This window comes from Poecilia latipinna, unplaced genomic scaffold (assembly GCF_001443285.1).
Source record: "Poecilia latipinna isolate Pla-1442-1.1 unplaced genomic scaffold, P_latipinna-1.0 Scaffold1743, whole genome shotgun sequence".
Classification (NCBI taxonomy): Eukaryota; Metazoa; Chordata; class Actinopteri; order Cyprinodontiformes; family Poeciliidae; genus Poecilia; species Poecilia latipinna.
The window spans coordinates 19,891-41,371 of NW_015114359.1; the positions used below are offsets into that span (position 1 = coordinate 19,891).

At 39.5% G+C, this 21,481-nt stretch overlaps 1 protein-coding gene across 1 annotated transcript in view; it reads right to left on the reverse strand.

Moving 5' to 3' along the window:
- LOC106964967 (collagen alpha-1(XI) chain-like) overlaps positions 1 to 21,481 on the reverse strand; it is a 105,178-nt gene that overhangs the window by 14,767 nt on the left and 68,930 nt on the right. The window contains exons 32-46 of the mRNA XM_015060790.1: positions 20,167 to 20,220; positions 18,412 to 18,456; positions 18,119 to 18,172; positions 17,796 to 17,840; positions 15,973 to 16,026; positions 15,792 to 15,845; positions 15,012 to 15,065; positions 14,531 to 14,638; positions 14,091 to 14,180; positions 11,998 to 12,051; positions 8,507 to 8,614; positions 8,282 to 8,389; positions 6,926 to 6,979; positions 5,945 to 5,998; positions 2,400 to 2,507 (exon numbers count right to left, since the gene is read on the reverse strand). Of these exons, the coding sequence (XP_014916276.1) occupies positions 2,400 to 2,507; positions 5,945 to 5,998; positions 6,926 to 6,979; positions 8,282 to 8,389; positions 8,507 to 8,614; positions 11,998 to 12,051; positions 14,091 to 14,180; positions 14,531 to 14,638; positions 15,012 to 15,065; positions 15,792 to 15,845; positions 15,973 to 16,026; positions 17,796 to 17,840; positions 18,119 to 18,172; positions 18,412 to 18,456; positions 20,167 to 20,220 (1,044 nt within the window). The remainder of the gene's footprint in view (positions 1 to 2,399; positions 2,508 to 5,944; positions 5,999 to 6,925; positions 6,980 to 8,281; positions 8,390 to 8,506; positions 8,615 to 11,997; positions 12,052 to 14,090; positions 14,181 to 14,530; positions 14,639 to 15,011; positions 15,066 to 15,791; positions 15,846 to 15,972; positions 16,027 to 17,795; positions 17,841 to 18,118; positions 18,173 to 18,411; positions 18,457 to 20,166; positions 20,221 to 21,481) is intronic.

Below are 21,481 nucleotides of genomic sequence, written 5' to 3' on the forward strand. Positions count from 1 at the left end.
TTCATATCTTAAAGGAGTAGATGACTACCTTTGCGCCTTAGTTTTGTGTGAGACTAAACTATTTTATCCCAGACATGGATGCTGCCAGCTGGATGGATGAAGTCCAGGGCAAACAATTAAATCCTAAATATGGTTTATGGAAACACTCTTTTATAAAATGTCAACACATTTTGTCTTGTAGAGTGATCAAGCACAGTGATTTCATGGTCATTAAAATGTGTACTGGTACTTTTGGAAGTGTGGACTGTTAAAAAGTCCTGCTGGACAACGACGTCAGCATCCCACTGAAGCTTGTCAGCAGAGGGAATTTCCTGGTGGACGGCGGCTCTGACTTTGGATTTGGTGAAAACATAGTGGACCAACAGCAGATGATATGGTACCCTAAATCATCACCGACTGTGGAAACTTCACACTGGATCTCTGTTAACTTGGTTTCTGTGCCTCTGCACACTTCCTGCAGAAATTGGGACCTTGATTACCAAATGACAACATGATTTACTTTCACCGCTGAACAGTCCAGTCCATTTTCTCTTTAGCTAAGGAGAAAAAGGACTGGACTGTACAGTCTCTGGTCCATGAGTGGCTTATTGCAAGGAAGATGGCAATTGTAACTCATGTTCTGTATATGTCTGTGTGTAATTGCTCTTGAAACTCTGACTCCAGCTGCAATTCATACATCATTAACCTCCCTCGCACTAATAAGTAGAATTTCCATCACAATCCTCTTAGGGCTGTGACTAATCCCTGCTGCTTGTATATGTTATTAACAAAAGTTTGTCCTTCCATTCAACTTTCAGATTCCATAGATATGGTCTTTTGTGGCTTATCCTTGTGTGGAAGGTGAGAAGGGCTTTCTGCTGGACTGTCAAGACAGAAGAAAGTAATGGGGAGGTCAGCAGTATTCCCCATTATTGTGTAGGCCATAACAAAACATTGTGCATCAAAAATCCTGTCATGTTCAAAAACACTAAATTCTGAGTTCCCATTAACAGATTAACATAAATAATGCACCGTAAGGACATGAGGGGTCACCATTATGCTGCAGTCACACTGAATCTTACACACTGAGCACAGCCTCTCAATTGCGGCAGATTGGCCCAAGTATCAATAGCATCAATACCGAAGCTGGCGCTGATCAATGATGGGATGATTTGATCATATTGTAGTTTCAGTTTTGCCCCTTCTCCTCCTATGTGTTTCTCACCGTTTCATCCATACATAGACATTTTTTTTTCCTAAAATTTAAACTGTTTATTTTATCAAAAATATTTATTCATATTACTGCCATTTAAAAATTGTTCTTAACTAATGAAATTTGAAAAAAACAAAAACAAAAAAAAACTAAGTGAAAAGTGGAGGAAAAAAAACAAAACAAACCGAGGCAGGCATGAAAATTGTTTCAGATTTAGCTTTTCCAAATAAAAGCAAATAAATAAATACATAACAAATATCCTGTGGCACAATTATTGGTACTCCTATAATTTTTTACTAATAGGACAGCACTTAGGCTTCGATAACGTTTTAGGATGTGGATCACGTCACAATAACCTACAGGTCATCCATTGAGAAACAAAAAAACGATAAAATTATAATGCTTTGCCTACCAAACATCTGAGTGGAATAAATGAAGTCGGGGTGCATATTGTGTCTATTGCATCATGCTTTCGTCTGCAAATGGATGAATGTGTTATTGCGTCTGTGATGACAGCAACAGAGCTCAATAAAATGCTGCCATCAAAAATAAAGAGAAATACAGCTTAATGTGTGTGGAGTTGGAAAACAAAACTGTGAATCAATTATTGATAAAAGCCCTCAGATCTTTCTCCTCTTGAGCAATCAATACACAAAGCCTGTGGGTGGAAATGAGCCTTGTGGGTAATTTTCAGCCTGTCTCACAAAAGACAATAGATTAATAGAAAAGTGGATTTAAATGCTTTCAGTGTTTTGTCATATGGAAACTGGAGTGTTTTTGGGACTGCCAGATAGACATTTAGTGCATGAATTTGATGCAATTTCAACAGAAAATCCAGCAGAAAAGGTAAAAATGTTGATGATAGTGATGGATTTTCAGTCCCATCTATACCAAGAAAAGTCCTTGAGCGGGTAAAACATTATTTACCCCAGAGCTAAGCAAAGTGTTATTGGGAGTCAAGCTGCATTAATAAAATATGCTCTGTTTTGATGTATTGTAAATGGGGAGATGAAATGCTTCAGGTTCAAGGAGTTTGGAGGAAATCTCATTGCATTAGACGGCTCTGACAGAGGAAAAGCGATATGCATACCCGGCAGGACAATACTCAGCGGGACTTTGGGTGTTGTATGTTTTGAAAATAAAAACAAAAAAGGTGGAGGACTGGAAATATGAATGTAAAAAAGCAACACATTTGATGGAGACTTGCCTGCAGTCCGATGGGTCCTGGCAGCCCTGGAAAGCCTCTGGGTCCTTCATCTCCTTTCTGACCAAACATGCCCTGCTGTCCTCTTGGCCCAGACTCACCATCACTGCCCTGTGGGAGGGCAGGGTTCATAAAATCTCATTAGCTGTAGCTGCAGCAAATGCAACCCCTCAAACACTTGTATCCGTCCGTTTATTCTTAATAAGTTTCAAGGTTACAAAGTATATCTGAGCTCACATGGAAAAGCATGGATTCAGGAAATACATAATAGAAATCGGAAACCAAATTTGAACTTTACAGAAAGCTATTTCATGGATTTTAGATAAAGTTAGCATTCAACAACTTTTTTTGCAAGTTAGAGTTTTTCAGTGTTGGTATACTGGCCACATAAAACCCCTTTTCCCAAATTAAACATTTGCCTTTGTAGGTCATTTATAGAATTCAGCATAGGTGCATGGTACGAGCTATTTGATCCTTTTGAGAATAAAACATGAAGCTAAAACTTGAATCAAAACTGGACAAGCATGAGGCAATACCTCAATGATACGCCCTTGTGGTGTACCTGAGGGCTTTCCGACTAGAGACTCTCATCAGGAAAAAGCAAGACGCAGAAAAGAATTGCCACAGGGTTATGGTATGTGAAAGATGCTGACTTCTGTGAAGTCAGAGGTGCATCGAGCTACAGAGGGTAGAAAGACGAGACTGTGGGGGAAAGAGTGAAGTGCTGACAGACTGGGAGTTTTCAGTTCAAACACGTGTCAGCACTTGAAAGTGCTTGAGGAGGCTCTTGCCGAGCCCTGGGACATGTAGGGAGCCTCAGGCGATGGTGGTGAATGCAGAACAGTTTAGAGGGAAATGTTAGGTGATTATGGGGGAAACGAGCACAGCTTTGAAAAAGAAAAGTCACAGACAAAGTGGCCTAAAGCTCAGAGACGCTTTAACAAACCAAGTCGCAAATCTAATCTCCTCAAAGAGATTGAAAACAGAGTTGCCTGTGAGGTTAGAGTGCTTAGATTTAAACTGCGCTCAATTTGTTAGTCACCTTCACAGAACATTCACAATTCACGTGCCTGAATTTATTTATTTATTTATGTAAGTGATGCCTCTGACTTGTTTAATTTAACCTTTAAAGAATGTGTCACACCTGTAAAAAAGTTACCAACACAATGCAAAACTGTGAATGCGCAGGGTGCCTTTCATGCCCACAGGCATCACAAAGGGCAAAGCTCTGCACACGTTGGTGTAAAGTCTCCAGACAACACTGCCCCTTCTATAGCGTCAGCCAGTGTTCGGTCTTTGCTGTATGGTTAACACGTCTTTGCTCAAAGTTTAAAATCTAAAGCCAAGAAAGAAAATCCATTCTCTTTCTACTCAAACACTAATGATTTCCCAGATTAAAAGTCTTGTCATCTCGCGTCTGAAAGCATGTTTTAATGAAAGCAAATTATGTCGAGACTACTCAGCATGAGTCAGGATTCACTTGTGAAGACATAGATGCACATAAGCAGACTGACTCACCAGGGTAAACAACTGTTAAATAATTTTCTATTCAGCACGGGTGCACTTGCTGCTTGCAGCAATCTGTCTCACCAGGTCTACTGCAGCCCCCACAGAGCCCCGCAGACGATACTTTTTTCCCTGAAATGGTTGGTAAGGCCTTATTATTTTCAGCAATGAGCTGCTAGTTACCCTGAGGCCACCAGATATTGTAGCAGCAGGACTTTCCCTATGAGTAGAGGATGTTCTGCAGCATTTGCAGCTGGCACATGTGCTGTTTCAACTAATATATGAAAATGATTGTCAGCTTGTTGACGAGCCATCATTAGGGTTTTTGTGAATAGATCATTGAGCCCAAACTTGTACTTTTAACTGCAACTAATGATGTAGATTTACAAAATTCAGAATAATAATAATAAAAAAATAACATAACTGATGATAATTGACCAAAAAAAAAAAAAAAAAAAAGAGCTTAATGGTCAGAGGTTCAGTTGTGGAGGTGAAGAAGTTTCAGGATGTCCAGGAGTTTCAGGAAGTACAGTTTTATCCTGCTACCAGGAAAAAAAAAAAACATTGGCAGAAGGTGAATTTGGTCTCATAACTGGCCTTGTGGGAGGAGAAGCAGCAAAGGCATCACTTCAGTCTGTTACGGCCCCTGCAGGACCCTTGTGGTTAGCCTGGACATTTATCGTTCAGATCCAACCCTGACTGATTACTGGTACGGGACACCTGAGGATCTGGTAAGACCCTCAGCTCTTATTAAACCCTGACTGCCAACTAACTGCTCTCCTGCTACGGTCTTTTACATGCATCCTCCGCTCATGCACCACTGATTTCACAAACTTTTACACCTCATTTTTGAAACTTTGTCTTTAATCTCAGTTTGTATTTTATACATGAAACTCTTTTGCATGATTTGTCTCCCTTTTTGCTGTCGCCTTTTGAGGCAGATCGTAGCAAGTTCAGGAAGATAATCGAGGTCAGAGGGAAACTCTACAGGATGAACGGTAGAAGAATGATAGAAAGTCGTTTGCTTTGGGGCATCTAGAAAATCTTTGCTCAAAGAGAAAACGATGAGTAGGGTAAAGTGGGGTAAAGCATTCATGCAATCCTTGTGTATGATGGATTCTCACCCGTAAAGCGGGCACAATTATGTTCGAGAACATCGCAATGAAAAACAAAAGGCTCTAGCAGCAACTTCTTTAAGACTGTTTCAAGATCGGAAGATTGATCAGATTTGGTAGATACTGAATATCTACATTTATAGATATTCAGTATCTATAAATGTGATACTGAATCACTACTGTAGCTACTGAATATATACAGTATAAATATTATACTTTATATCCTGACACAATATCCACCGAGTTAGGATATTCCAGCTCAGTGGACACCAACAATTCCACATATTCCTTAATAAAATGGCTGACTGTACTTTGTAATTATGTTGCCATATTGCATTTAAAGTTTACTCCTTTTAAAATTTTCAGATTTTAACAAACCTGTTTTCTGGATGTTTCTGAGTACACCTTGTAACTTTTAAACACTTCCTAACACGAGCAGATAAGAGCGTGTAATCCCACTTATAGCACTGTCACATCATCTCAGAAGTGCATATTTCATAAGTGGCTTAGAGTTTTGCAGGCCTTTGATCCTGACTTATATAACGCTTTCACTGTCTTGAGGAGGCCTTGACTGGAGTAAACATTTCAAACCTGTCTCCATCAATTCATTGTTTTTCTTTGCAGCCAGAGGCAGGCATTAGTAGAACAGCTAATTTTTATGGCATCAGAAACGAGTCTTTTTTTTTTTATTTATTTTTTTTTTTAAACACCATGATATGCAAAATAAAAGCTGGAAGCCTTTAAAAAAAAATGCTGAGGATATTTGGAGGGAATACTGATGCAGCTACAAAGTCAACCAGGTCTTTTGGAGCCTATTTTCTGAATATAAAATATAAAATCCTTGAAAGTAATAATTTTAGTCATCAAAGACTTACTGTTAATATTTCATGTGGTGAATTTTGATGGCCAAGTGGAAGTGATACTTACAGCTGGACCGGGAGCTCCAACCACGCCCTGGAGACCTGTTGGGCCGGGTGGACCCTAAAGGAAAAACAAAAGAAACATTTACAGTCTGATGAAGCAGCTCTTTATGCAACACTGTCAAAAATGTCACCTGATATATCTATATATATTTTTTTATATTTTAAATATAGAAAAACAAAATGCATCCCTGACACTGGAACCATTTTACATTTTTTGATGCTACATTGTTTTATGCTGGTGGGTTTGGGGTTGACACCCAGCAGACTGACCCAAACTTTTGCTCTATTGCTAAGTAGTGGAAAAATTAGACAAGGTTTTCAAACTGTCTTACAGAAAACATCTGAAAAACTGTGTTTTTGGTTTCTTTGTACTTACATTTCTTCTATCTATGCTTTATAGATCTATTTATTGGAGCAATTACAGCTGTAAGTTTTTTTTGTTTGAGTGTCTGCTAGTTTTGCACATCCTAAGCATGACTTTTTACTTGTTCTCCAGTTAATATAGCCCACGCTAAATCAGATTATACAGAGCTTCTTCTTTTCTAATCTCTTCCCACAGAGTAGATTTAGATCAGACTGATTCTGTTGTCCTAACTCGTAAAATAATTTGAGATTATTGCAATTTTTCAATAATTGAAAAGGTTTCAAAGGGTGTGAATATTACTGCAGGACACTGAATTCTAAGAAAGAATTTGATATACATTTGTTTATAAAAAAAAAAAGCCAAATTCAAAATTCATGAAAAAATATGTAAGGAAACAAGACATTCATAATGTTTCAGAAAAGCTGCAGACTTTTCAACACAAACATAATTGAGAAGAGCAGTCGCCACATGCTTCTGCTATATGTTCATTCCACATGAGAAATCAGTAGTGATGATTAGTTTTCTTTAGCTAATTAACTTTTAGTGTCATTTAAAATGCAATGGCTTCGGAGAAACCTTGTTATAGAATGTAATCAAAGAAGTAGGGTTATAAAGACTCACCCGTTCACCCTTGTCTCCTTTGCTTCCCTTCTGTCCAGGTCCGCCCACTTCTCCCTGTGGTCCAACACACATTCACAAAAGCTCTCATATCTCTCCTTAACATCTTAAAAAACCTCCTGCCTGCCATGTTTATTCAAAGTCCAATGTCTTCAAGTGTCACCTTTATCAGCATTGGCCACTGAATATTCCTCAAGAGATTCTAATTTGATTGGCCCAGAAAGACCTTGGGCGAGTGTTTTCAATTAATTGATTGGCTCCCCGTCTCACCCCGTTGGTAGTATGACTGACAGAAAGGTGTGATATAAGACGTGACTTGAATGAAGGAGGTGTGACGGTTACAAAATGCAGATCTGTGGCTCAGTGTAACAGCGGTGGGTGTTGCTAGCCTAAGGGTGAACATTTTGTGTAAACAGCAGGATGATTCAGCGCCTGCCTTTGTTTGAGAAACATCTTATCTATTTAGTTCACATGATGCGTAACTCTAGATGGAATCACACATAGCAATATTAACTCTAACAAGCAAATAAAAACATTTGTTTATGTGCATCAAAGGGCTTTTTTAAGATACAGTGCTGGTCAGAGGTGTGCATACATTCATCGTCAATAAGAATGTGAGGTATAGGCCATACATTTTTAATATGAAGGAGGTTAGCGCCTTTCCGTGAGCTTAATGCTAGCCTAATGCTAGCCTACCTAACTGCTCTAAACCCATCTGATCCAAAGGGCCAGCTTTGACGAAGGGACATTGGTGAGGATGTTTAGGAACTTTCAGGAGGCACAAGAACATCCACGTCGCTGTCCATAGTGAAGCAACTTTAATCATGTGAGACCAAAACAAAAAGAGGCATATATGTCAAAGTTGAAACTCTCAGTAGCAACTAATATTTGTAGCTTCCTCCATAGACAAGACAAATATCGTCTGGAGAAACGTTTTGTGTTTAGAGGAGGAAAAAACAGAAGAATGTTTTGATGGAGAAACGTAAGGCTTTTTCTCCAACTTGCTAAGAGATATTTATTCAAAAGGATTACGGAAAATTCTGAGCCTGTGTGGGTTGGAGGAAAATCAACAAGAAATGCAAACCTGTGCATCCAACTATTATTTTAAAAATGTAATTGTATTATTTGCTGCCCCCTAAAGAAGAGTTGAAATGCGTAAATAAACGCCTCAAATTAACATGACTTTTAAGCGAATCAGTATTTTTTAACTTCGGACCAGCACTGTATGCTGTACATCTAATAAAATAACATATTTGTCAAAATCTTTAAGAATAAAAATGTTTCTTTGTGTGCTTTTTCATCTTTTTGTGAATAAAAGCTTGTGGATTTCTTGTACTAACAAAGACACTTTTACTTTACCTTATCGCCGTCCTCTCCTGGGGGACCCTGAGGACCAGCTGGACCAGGAAGACCTACCGGACCTTGAATGCCGTCACGGCCAGCTGGACCCATGGGACCTTTCTCTCCCTGTGAATAGCATTTGTTACAATCATTTGATGACACCATGGAAACTTTAGAGTTTAGGAAAAAGTTTTAAAAAAAAAAAAAAAAAAAAAAAAAAAAAAACAAGCTAGGAAAACTCACAGGGGATCCCTTTTCTCCAGCAGGGCCTGGTGGTCCTTGTGGGCCGTTGCGTCCTGTCTGACCAATAGGACCTCCGGGACCAGCAGGGCCTCTCTCACCAGGGGAACCCTGTTGTCAAACACCAGCCAGATAATACTGCATTAAATCCTTCAACCTTAAAAGAAGCTAAACACACCGGGGGAATCTGCTGGATATTTTCTTGAATCAGGGGCTTCCGTAGTTGAAAAAATATTCAACATTTGCTGAGATGTGTGTTTAACAAACAAAAAGACTTAAACAAGATGTTCAACTAGTTGTTGAAGTGCACGTATTGATAGCTGTTAAGTCAAATTCAAACTGAAAAAATAGTTTGCGAGGCTATCATTAATACATTTTATATACCATAAAACCAAGACAAAGTATAAGCTGATATTTCCTACATAAAGTATCTCTAAGCATAGAGTCAAAATGATCAAAATAGTATAACCAACATGACATTTATACACTCAGTTGAATATTAACCAGACTGACAGCCTTCAGCTGTTATCTGACTGAAAGCAGACCTCCACAGTGAGCTTATTATGTAAGCAGTGGTCACACTTTTCCCACACCAGTCATGTCTCTTCCTGACTTTTCCCCGGTTGGTGATTGCCTCCGTGTACGAGGCCCTAAATCACACATATTATTGATCAGAGCGTCATCATGACACCCTCCCACTAAGGGAGGGTTTTGAGCAAGCTTCTAACAAAACGAACACAATGAACTTTGATTTGCATGTGTTCGGGGCCAAAACTATGACCTGATTCCCACTCACTAAATCGGCTGCTGATGCGAGCCGCCACCTGGCACTCATATGCCTGGCCCATTTCATGACAGCCATTTTCTGGTGACACACATACAACAGCTCCAAACTGTCATCCCAAAGCTGCCAACCTTCCCACCAGGCCTCACACACAAGCCTCTACGATAGTTTGTTTGATTCAACGCATTTCACTAGTTTTCTTAATGTTTCTTGTTTTGTTTTTTCTTCTCATGTTTTCCTCCAACACATTCGGCCAGAAACGGACAAGATGCGCCACTTGTGGAACCAATTTTTGTTTTTGCGCCGTTGTTTCACTTTCACTTTCTGCTAGACACATACAAGCCTTTAAAAAAGACAAGGGAAAAGCAACACACACACACACACACACACACACACACACACACACACACACACACATACCACACTTAGATCCCCAATGCACAACAGCAGCTGGATCAGTGGCAAGAAATCGATAGAGGGAAATATCAGATCTGCTGTGTGCATGCACATTGCATACTGGTCACTTTTTCCTATTACAACAATGCTACCAAGTTAGTATTTCACCTGTGTTCTCTCTATGACTCACTTTCAGGCCAATTTAGGAAAACCACCTCTCTTTGCAGTGGAAATTGCTTTTCTCGTTCAGTGAAATTCTCCTCTTCTCACTTTCACAGTCTTTCATGCCTGCTATGCATATCCGCTGTCATCTACACTGCTGTTGCTCTGCTGCTGGTGAGCAGCGGGGCAATTATCGGGAACCTGGGCTTAACGCTTCAACAAAGTGACAGACAGTTCAAAGCTGCCCGTCAATCAGATTATGCACAGCATCTCAGCTCCTGAGGCTTTTGTTGCCCATATCTCTAACTGAGGGGCCAGAGACAAAAGGCAGGAAGAAGAAAAAAAAAAAAAAAGTTTCATTTATTTATGAATTGCTCTGTCACCCCTGCTTCCCTTTCATGGTCATAAACTGCAGTATGACAGGAGCATACATGATTTTCCGTGCTGCATGATGTAGAGTAATTGTAACCATGATATGTGAAATGACTTCCATTAAAATTTCACTCAACTGATTTAGGATGGACATTTTTATATCCCTTCAGATTAACTTTCAACAAATTGGGATTCTATGTGATAGACCACAAAGATACATCTGATACATCTTTAAATAATGCCATTCTTCTTGCCACTTTTCTATAAATGTCAGATTTATGACAGCTAATATTTGCCCTTCGAAAAGACACTCCACCCTGAGCAGTAGGTCTCTGCAGCCCTTCCAGGGTCACCATGGACCTGCTGGCTGCTCCTCAGATTAATGCTCTCAGTTTTTCTCCCATTTCCCAGTCATGCACAACTTTGTGTTGATCTATTATACAAAATTCCAAGAAAATGCATAAATGAAGTTTGCTATTGCAGAGTAACAAAATGCGAAAAAGTATAAGGAGTATGAATACTTTTAAAAGGCAGGCTAAATTAACCCTTTGATGCATAGTGGTCACTACAGTGGACAGCTGTCTAAAAGCCATTTTCTTGATCTGGATTTTTATGTTATAAATGCACACAGACCACTGAAGTGGACACTAATGCATCATAAAATACACTATCAACTGCTGGTCATCAGCTGGAAATGCAAGAAATTATTTTTGTTAAATCCACTATGGCCGACAGACTAAAAAGCACGCCGACCGAACCGGTCCCTCCTTCTACTGTAGACGACTCTAGCAAGTAGAAAAACAATATTGTGACATCAGATAACCCCTAAAGAACAATACTACTGATGTATTTTTTCAAATAACAACTTTGTACTTGGAGAAAATTACAATTGATCACCTAAAAAAATAAATAAATTAAATAAATATCTTTTACAAATCTTATTTCCTACCTTTCTTTATGCCTTAAGAAAATAAAAAAATAAAAAATTGGAAAAAAATCCTGACACAAAGGATCATAATTCATTCATGCATGAAAGGGTTAAGATAATTTAACTAAAATAATTATTGTTGACCAAACTAAACAAAACAGTTCGGACATTAGAAGCATATCACCTCCATCTGTGCAACAACAGTTGCTATAGGAACTGTTAAGTGCGTGTGCGGAGAACATCCATGATCAGTCAAGCAACAGGGATGAGACTAGCTGCTCTTCGATTAGCCTCTTAAGCAGTAATTAGGTTGTATTTCAGTGAAAAAACACAACAAATCAGGCAGCCTTTTGTCCAGCTGTGGTTTACGTATTTCTCAGGTTCTTTAATTTTACCAGCTGCAGTTTTTCAGTATTTTATAAATCAGGAGAGTTTGCCAACTCTGGGCAAGATCAATACATCTAAAGAAAAAAAAAAACTGAAAGAAAATAAAGTTGAATAACTTGGACTAATGAAAACGTCTTGAGAATAGTCACTTTTAATAAAAGATAAATATTTTTCTTGCTATGACTATAAAACATACAAACAGAGAAGAAAGAGGTTGGGATAGGAATGCTAAACACCAAATAGAAAACCTCCTCATATCCCGCGATAAAATTTTAATCCAATCACTCCACTGTACTCCGTCCAGCCATTCTCTGTGCTGCAGTTTTCATTGCATGCACTGCTGAATGACTAGAGAATGGGGCTGCGCGGAGCACGAGCGGCTCAATTATCCAAAAGCACGAGTCACTTTTCCTCGCAATCTCTGTGGCTAGAGAGATGAGGTAACCATAGTAACTGGCTACTTACGATGGGGCCGGGGGGACCCTGAGGTCCTTCTCCTCCCTTTAAGCCACCTGGACCCTGAAAAGAGAGGGAAGAGAGAAGGTTAGATATCACTCACTGTGAACCACCACTCAAAGCTGTTCCAAGACTGACAATTGTAGCTGTCCAAAAGCTCTTTAAAAACTTTGAGCATGCACTTTTGTGTGTCCATACGTGCATTTGTATAAAGCTGAAGAGACTTCAGTGTGGAAAAATAGGATAAAAACAGACAAAAGTTACTGATACTCTTTTTTCTGTGTTGAGAGCCAAGAATCAGTGGGCCTGTTGGTGAAGATATTGTTATTTATTGCATTAAACAATTATTTATTCATTGATTATCACCAGCTTATTGTAGATACTCTTAAAACAACAAAAAAAGCTTTATGTGTTTGGTCCTTGAACCAATATCAACACACTACAAATCACACAAATTAAAATAATTTTAAAAAAGCTCATAATTACAATCTTTTATTTTTGTGAAAGAATAGTGAAAAGAATAATTTCTCTCCAATAATTATCCCAGTGTTTGAATGTGTGAATGACTGAACGTAGAGTGAAGTGTTATGAGGTCCTCTGAACTTGATAAAGTGCTACACAAGTACAGGCCATTTACCATTCAGTTACCCTTCACTGTTTAAAAAAAAAAAAAAAAAAAATCACTGTCAATTTCCTGTATAACACAGATTAAAAATATTTTAAATAGGAAATCAGATGTAACCCATACACTTATCATGGACCTGGATGCCTTTCTCTTTTTGGAAACTGATATTTTTTTTAGCTAAAACCCAAGCTTCTTGTATAAAAATGCTAATTACTGACAACAAAAGCAAACACTTGTGCCTTTCATTGCTCAATATGTTTACGCTGCAAATCAGTTTCCTATTAAAATGCATGCTGTTTATTAAATCATTATGGACCCTGGCTTTCAAAAGTATTACATTATCAATGCAATGGGAGTCACCGCTTGAGCTTAAAAGGAACCAGAAGAATAAGAAGCGATGACAAGTTTTAAAACCCCACTGCGAGTCCCAGGTTGAGGCATGGCCCATTTATCTCCTGCCTCTTGGCACCTCGTCAAGTTCCCGGTCCTTGAATGGCAATGGCTGTGCTGATTCACAGCACAGAAGGGGTCTGGGGCTGCATATGGAAAACAGACTTTTATTATAATGGCTAATTTACAGGTTCCAGCAGAGCCAGGGGCTGTGGTGGCTGCCAAGCAGGCGCTGCCACTGGCTGGCTTGAATGATTCTCCACAGTGTAGTAAGGGACTATAATGCGTATTTGTTTTATATGTGCGCCCACGTCGACACACCGGGTCCTTCTGGGTTTTCTGTATCTGGATGGGATCAGTCTAAGAAGCCGAAAGAGCGCGCATGTGTTTGCTCACATATTATGTTTGTGCTTCCATTATTAAAAGAAAGTCATCTTTCTGCTCACATGGGACCAACACACCGGCTGTAATAAGTCTGCTCTGTGCTGTCGTGTGCGCCCATAATGGTCAGCCTTGGAATGAGGTTCGGCCACACGCTCCCCTAAGCTGATCCTGAGTCAGCCTCTAATAGCCATCTGCTCTCACCTTGAACTTTTTCTCACTCACACCCACTGCTTCTGAGAATCAGCACCGGTTTCTCCACACATTTGATGAAGAGTTAAAAAGTTGCAAAGGGTTTTAAACTGAAAGCGAGACACTGACTCACTATTTGTTTGGGAGCAGAACATGCCTCCTAAATGAGGAGGACTCTGGAACAACTTTAACTTTTTTAATGCATGGATTACTACTGAAAAAAAAAAAAAATTCTCTAGCATAACTAACTTACCTTTGCTTTGTTGCAACAAGCAAACTGTCTCTAAAACTGCAGGGTGTGGGGGGGAAACAATTATATGCTATTTGTCTCGGTCCTCCATTAGTTCCATAAGCAAGTTCTGCACCTTTTATCCAGTTTGCTCTCACGCCTGACATTTGGTTTAACAGCAGGTTGTTAGCCTGGTAATTAGAGTAGGCTAAATTCAGCTGAAAATGGGGGTTGGCATGTGAAAATGTTTTTCTGTATAATTATGTAAAAAAAAAAAAAAGTTACCATGGCTCCTGGGAGACCTCTTGCCCCTTGGAAACCTTTTAATCCAGGTGGTCCCACCTTGCCAGAATGACCTGAAGGACCTGGATCACCCTGGAGAAACGAAAAGAATACTCTTAACACCTGGCAGAGTGTCAGGCAATTATTACCGTGAGGTCTTGAGGACGAAGGAGAGAAATTATGAAAGTTGTCTGATAATAGATTATAATGATTAATTAGTTCCCTATCTGGAAACAAAAGCAAGAGATTAAGAGGTAAAAAGATGAAAAAAATTTATCATTTTTAGATGAAAAAAAAAAAAAACTTTCATCTTCAATAGTTTGTCAAAGAACAAAACTGACCTTCCAGATGGACAAAAAACTAAAACGACTAACAATACTACAATTCCCTAAACTTTCTTATGAATTTTAATAAATAAACATTTAATATTCATTCTTCATCACCTTTCCTCCTTCTTTTCCTGCAGCTCCAGGTAGACCTTGCTCTCCGGGTGGACCAGGAGACCCTGGGTGTCCTCGCTCTCCGCTTGGTCCTGTCTCTCCAGTTGGTCCCTATCAAGAGCAATGCAGGCGCATGTTTTCATATGTATATGAAATAATTGGTTTGCATTTTTGTAATCATATGTTGACAAATAAAGCAAATATAATTAACTTTGGGTGTGTATTTGTTCCAGATTTGATCTTGTAAACAGCTGTATAATTTTCTCCCATAAACGGATGAATAAAAAACATAATAATCTCAGCTTGTGCTTCCCAGTTTGAAAGAAACGATCAAGTTTGTGTGTGTGAAGCTTCTTAATTGTATCTGATTAAATATTTCTGTCATTGTCAATGGGTAAACTTTTGTGGTCGAAACATTTCTGCAAAAAACACGAACAACAACTAAACATGGTTAACAAACACAGCAAAATTAGCTGCATATTACCTGAGGTCCAACCACCCCTCCAGGTCCCGGAGGGCCAGTCTTTCCTTGGAAACCCTGAGAAAGACAGATAGTTTTATACATGGATAGCTTGATAGTTTAATAGATCATTGGACATATAGTTTTATAGCTCAATAAGTTGACATCTTAACAGATCCATGGGAATATAGCTTGAAAGCGTGATTGATAAACGCCTTGGTAGCTTGATGGACAGATAACTTGATCGTTCATTGTTTGATCACTCCAGAGATGGCTTAACAGCTCAACAGCCTGATATCTTGATAAATTGCTGGACGGGTAGCTTGACAGGAAATACTTTTCCCATAGCTGAATAGTTACTTTTTTTCTTTGACATCTTAACGTTAGGATTTTGATTTAGGAACATTTATGATAGCTGGCGAGGTATTTACTAAATCCAATCTATATTATTCTATTTCAGTTCAGATAAAATAAGATCTGAAGTGATCAAAGGGAAAATAAATCCTTGTAAAAACAGTCAGAGCAAGTAATGGAAAGTTTTATACGTTGTTTTTGTTAGAAAAATGTTATCAGAAAATTCAAAGCAAATGCCACAAGCTCCAGAACTGTAGGTTAATAAAAGTGGTTTGGGCAATACTGACATTAAGAACTATGTTTTTAATTAAACATTAAACACTCTCCATATATCACTTTGGATCCCCATCACTGATGCTACTCAGCTTCTGAGGCCAAAAGAAATGACATCCAATGTCAAAATGGCAAAAAAAAAAAAAAAAAAGTTCACAAAGAAAGATTCCCGCTTACCGTTTCCCCCCTCTGTCCAGGATGTCCTGGCAGCCCGTCTTTCCCTGGTGGACCCTGGAGAGGAAACATTTGGACAGTTTTCAGAAATCAAGGTAGCAAGTTTATAAAACGAGGGTGTCAACATGGCTGTGAATAAAGCTCAGCTTTACAGCTCACAGGCAGTTTGACGGCAGCCACTTACATTAGGTCCTTTGGGTCCGGGTAAACCGACGGGTCCCTGAGGTCCTTGAGGTCCCTAATGGGAAAATTTGGGGAACAATAAGGCAAAGAAGCATAACTTAATGTGTGTGTCATTTTAAAGCGTTTTAACTGGAAGTTCATCTCATTTACTTATGATTGAAAATCAAACTCCCAATATCTCTTAGAGATTAAGGGCCTTTTCACATCTAACAAAGACCATACGACAACATAAAAATCATAAAAAAAAACAAACAAGCCTTTTCTTTTAGAGTGCCTTATTGATGTTTTGCACGAAACTTCCTTTTTAGAATCGTGGGGCTTAATTACCAAGCTCACAGCATTTCTGGGGGCCGAAGCAGCAGTGGCAGTTTATCCATGGCATGTGGCCTGCAAGCACCAACATGCAGGTGCTGCCGCGCTGGCCCTGATCCAGGGCACCAACCTGATTATGTCCACACATTAGCAGGGCAGTACTCCAAGTAATTTTAGCCTTGTAGCTGTAGCTGATATGCTCATCGTGACTGGTGGGTTCTTTGGCTTCAAACAAAAGGAGCTAGCAGCTGAAACAAATAATCCATTCTCTCCATGCCGTTAAAAACAATCTCATAATCAGGTCCATCGCGCACAGAAATCTCTATGCGTTTGGCTCCCAATGGAGTAGGGAGGAAGAGAAGTGTGTGCTGGTTCGAAACGCACATCCACACTGTTTTCAGAGAGACCAAAGGTGGCTGTGAGTTTTCAGACAGCAGTATGCAAAATATATTAGACCAAATAACCCACCGGCTTAGAGTTGCCTTTGATTAAGAATAACCGGAGCATTGATCAACATATTTGATGTACATTTGCTTGATAATTTTGATGATGGACTTAATAAAATGTTGTTTATTGCTTGTTTCATAATGGTTAAGTGTATTATGTTTTATAGTGCAAAACAAGGTAAGCTGCCTTGTTGCTTAAATATGCCATACAGAGCTTAACTTGACAATATCAAAGAGATGTTCTTAAAAGATGTAGATGTAGTGGTGCAGCAGGAGAAAAGACTCCAGGATTCACTTCCCTCTTGATGCAGTGCATCTGTGGCAGCACACCTGCATCGTCTGACAGTGTAGATGCAAAGGCCTACCATACATAGACATATGAAAATCTCAAAGATCGCTTGGGAAAATCCTAGTTCTGACCCTCGCCAGGAAAACATCAGCTTATATGCTTTGTAGAGAAACACTTGATGTCGTAACTGCTTTCACATGAAAACAAGATCTATCAATGTTCGAACATTGCAGTCATGATCTATTTTAGAGAAAATATCACAAACCATGTGACTGTTTACGTCCTCTATAGCACTTATCCTTGCAGGATCACAGAGGGCCGGTGCCTTTCTCCAGCGGTCATTAGACAAGACGCGGGGTTTGATCAGGATAGGCTACCAGTCCATTAATGAGCAACATATTAAACATAACACAAATAACCATCCACAGACACACACATACATATCTGAAAACAATTTAGAGAGACCAATTAACCTGACAGTCATGTTTTTGAAATGTGGGAACCCAGAAAGAACCCAAGCACGTGCAGGGATACCATGAAGACTCAAATCAGAAAGACCCCAGGCCGGGATTCGAACCCAGGACCTTCTTGCTCCAAGGCAACAATGCTAACAACAGCAGCCCTGTGCAGCAAGTAATTTGAATGCAGCGAATACATTCAAATTGCCTTTGAGTCCCAATCCCAACCCAGTGCTCCTGATGTCTTTTCACTCACTGCCTGTACAGAAACTCAATGAACAGAATACAAGTTACAGATGAAACAAAATTCAACACCAACCCGCTCTCCAGGTGGGCCTGGAGGTCCGTCGCTGCCTGAGGTGCCCTGTGGAGAAAGGAAATCCACAGAGAAAGGGGATGAACTTTCTCAGAACTGACAGACTATAAAATATGAATAATATCGTATTGAAGCAGTGATACTCAGGTTACAAACTGATCCGCATGCATGCGTATGCTTAACAACGTTAAAAGACTGTGATTAACAACAGATACATCAGGCAGTAGATAAATGTTCGCAGTGAAAATACAATTTATTGATTTGTTGTTCGTACTTGTTTAGCATCAAAACCATGGAAGCTGTTGAAAGTCTGCCTGTGTTCTTACCTTTGCGCCTGGCTTTCCTGTCGGTCCTCTCGCTCCCCGTCCCCCACGCGGACCCTGTATTCGTTGTAAATTTATGATTAGGTGAAAACGAGGCAGTAAAGGCATGAAGACCAGGAGCGAGTGCCTTTGCTATTTTTACAATCTCTCAACAACTTGCCACCAGGGGCACACGTCCTGAAAACACACACTCAGAACTTGTACACAGCTAAACAATGCTGATACTTTGATATTTATCCTATAAATAATATATGTAAAGGGCTTTTGCTCAATTATCAGACAAATGAGATGCTTACTGTCGGTCCACGCTGCCCTCGAGGGCCTGACTTGCCAGCGGTTCCCTGAAAATAAAATACAAAATCAACAAAATCCTACACTGTAACATCAACAAGTTTTTTTTGTTTGTTTTTTTTTTTTTTCTGAAGTTTTCTCTTCAGAAGTTTAAGCAGAGCAAGCTCTGTGTTTTAGATTACAGAATACACTTTAACACCAGACAGGGACAGCTGCTACGGGAGTCTTTGTCGCAGATTAAATAGAATCATCTAGGAATCTTTGGACAAAAAATAAATAATCAAAGTGCTGTGATAAGCGGTTACCCAGAGGCACTTGACAGCTTGAACTACCTGTCAGCTCAAGCGTTCTGAGGCCACGCGTGTCTGCCTCTCTGTGTGCGAGGGAACCCAGATGAGCTTGTCTTGTCGATAACAACCTCAATCCTTCAACATTTCTCACTGTCATCCCTTCAACTGTAACCCTTTTTCGCCGGGGTGACTCAACAGCTTTCTTTAAACAGCAGAATAAAGTTGTCACTCCACCCCTCAAAAGTTTCATCTCCACTGCAAACTTTCACCAGGTCCTTCCTGGAGCCCTTCCACACATATAAGGTTCAACATTTCCACAATTATCTTCCTTATTTAAGCGATTAATAGAGTTCCTGGCCATTAAAATTTCAAATTACATGCTGTTACAATTTCTTTTCTGGAGTTTTTTGATCACTTTCGACATTTTATGGAGTAAAGTGTGATAAAGGGCAATTTCATTTCTTTTTTGCTATCTGAACTGAAACTAATTAGTTCTATTTTTTAAAAAACTAATTAGTTCTATTTCAAAATCGATGACTCTAAGGATTTGTAAATATGAAACTGAGTATACCACACAAAATTTAGATCACAAAAATCTAGTTGTGATGTGGCAATGCAAGGAAATAGGAACCCAAAAGTTTTGGGTACGACTCTGACTGCAAGAAATTTGACAAAAACCTTGCATAGTCCATTGTTCATTGATCTTTAATTAATGCACAATGAGCAGGATGGCAAGCAGGATGCTAGAAAAATAACCTATTAGAGAAGTGCAGCAAAGAGAAAGTTCCCACAATAACCACTGGACATCATCTCTATCCACAGATACTGTTTGGGGGGCATACCTGGAAAAAAAAAAAAAAAAAAAAAAAACCTTTGTTCTATCTTCTTAAAAGTGGAGATTGGTAAATTCTACTGAGACTGTAGCTTTGTGGAAGCAAACATTCACAGCTTCTTTGATGTAAAACAAAGGAGGAATACGTAAAAAATGCTGCAAGCCCACTAGTAAGTAGTCCAGGACCTGTGATGCCATGAGCCTGATTTCTTTCCCAAAGACCTTGGGAACATGGTCAGAGTGCATGGTTTCATGACTCTTTGAAATGCCACAAGATTATAAATACGAATCTTGTGGACTCATTCAATAAAATAAACACGGGTTATCACTCTAAATCAACCCGAAAAGTGGTTAACCAGACCCAGAATCAACCTTTTTCCACGGTCGTCTCAGTCTCCAGAAATGATTCTCACAGAAAACCGTTTGGATTAGCTAAAAACAGCAGAACACACTTTTGGACCCTGGAAGCTTTATGATCTAAAGGGAGCATCTATAGTTATTTTAAAGTTTTTATCAGTGGTAGACGAAGTTGTACATTATTTATCTCTGGAAGACCCCTGTTGACTCTGTGTCTCCATATTCAGAGAACCTAAACCCAGATTGAAACAGCTTAATGCTACTGATGGAGTTCTGCTTACCCTTGCTCCTTTTTCACCGTTTGCTCCAGGGAATCCATTGAAGCCATTCGAGCCCTGAAATTTAAGACGAGAAAAAATTATGATGAATTTTAGAAATAAGAAATTTTGCTGAGTTGTTCATGTTCAAAGAATTCCTCACAAGAAGGCGATAAAAGAGAAACACAGGAGATGCCTGCAAAGCTAGACAGGTTGGTGCTTTTTTTTTTTCATAAAAAACAGAGCTCTTTCTTTTTGAGATTTTTTTTTGGAAGTAGTAAATAGGGTGGAGAAATGGGGGAAACATGGAGCAAATGGCCTGAGACCGGGAATCAAAACCAAGACAACCATGTTGAGGACGACGGCTTCTGCACATGGTGAGCATGATCTACCAACTGGCCCAAAAACCAAGCTCTTTCAAAGGTGACAAAAAGAAACAGTCACAGGTTAGATTGTTAGGATGAATGAGAGGCATAAGGTAAAGAGAAGAAAAGAGACGGTGGGTGCAAATAGAGACAAAGTAAAGGAAACCAGTAGATCCACTTTGATAACTATCAGCAATTTAGTGACTGAGCTTTTTACAGGCTGTGCTCCCTGATAGTGGTAATGGTGCTGGTCAAACAAATACTTGGCGAGTAATTACTGTTTGCCTAATAACGAGAGAACCAAGCAGGTCATGAATATAACCTCACTTTATGCTGAATTAGGCAGCATAACCAATCTAGACTAAATATGCCTTTGCCTCGGCTGAAACCCAAGGTCATATGGTGTGATTTGGGTCCAAAAAAAATAAATAAATTCAGGCAGCATTCATAGTGCTCATTATCCTTCATGTGCATATGCGTATTAAGCATAATACTGTGCAGAATAGGCAAGGACACAACAACTGAGTTACAAGGACAGAGTTGTAGGAGGTAACACAGCAGAAAAAAAACAAACAAATCTGTTGTGCGAAATTTATTTTCCACAGCGTTGCAGTTACAGTAAACTGAAAAGAGGAGTGCCACTGGACGGGCACGACTTGCAAAGCGGAGATAAGACAGTCCGCTGAAGCTTTTGCAAATGGTATCCACAATTAACGATGTGGAAAAGCTGTTAGCAGAGAGCGATGGGCTGTAGCAGCCAAAAACACAGACAGTGGAGGAATTCCAGAGCGAGCTGATTGAGGGCAGATAAAGGCTGATGCCCGGCCAAGACTGTGACCCTGAAGCTACTCATGAGGACAATGTGACATTTCATAACAGAGATGGTACTTTATGATGTAAATGTGGAGGGACCCCCCCCCCCCCCCCCCACTGTTTTCCTCCCCATTACAAAATTATTAAATAAAAAATTTTAC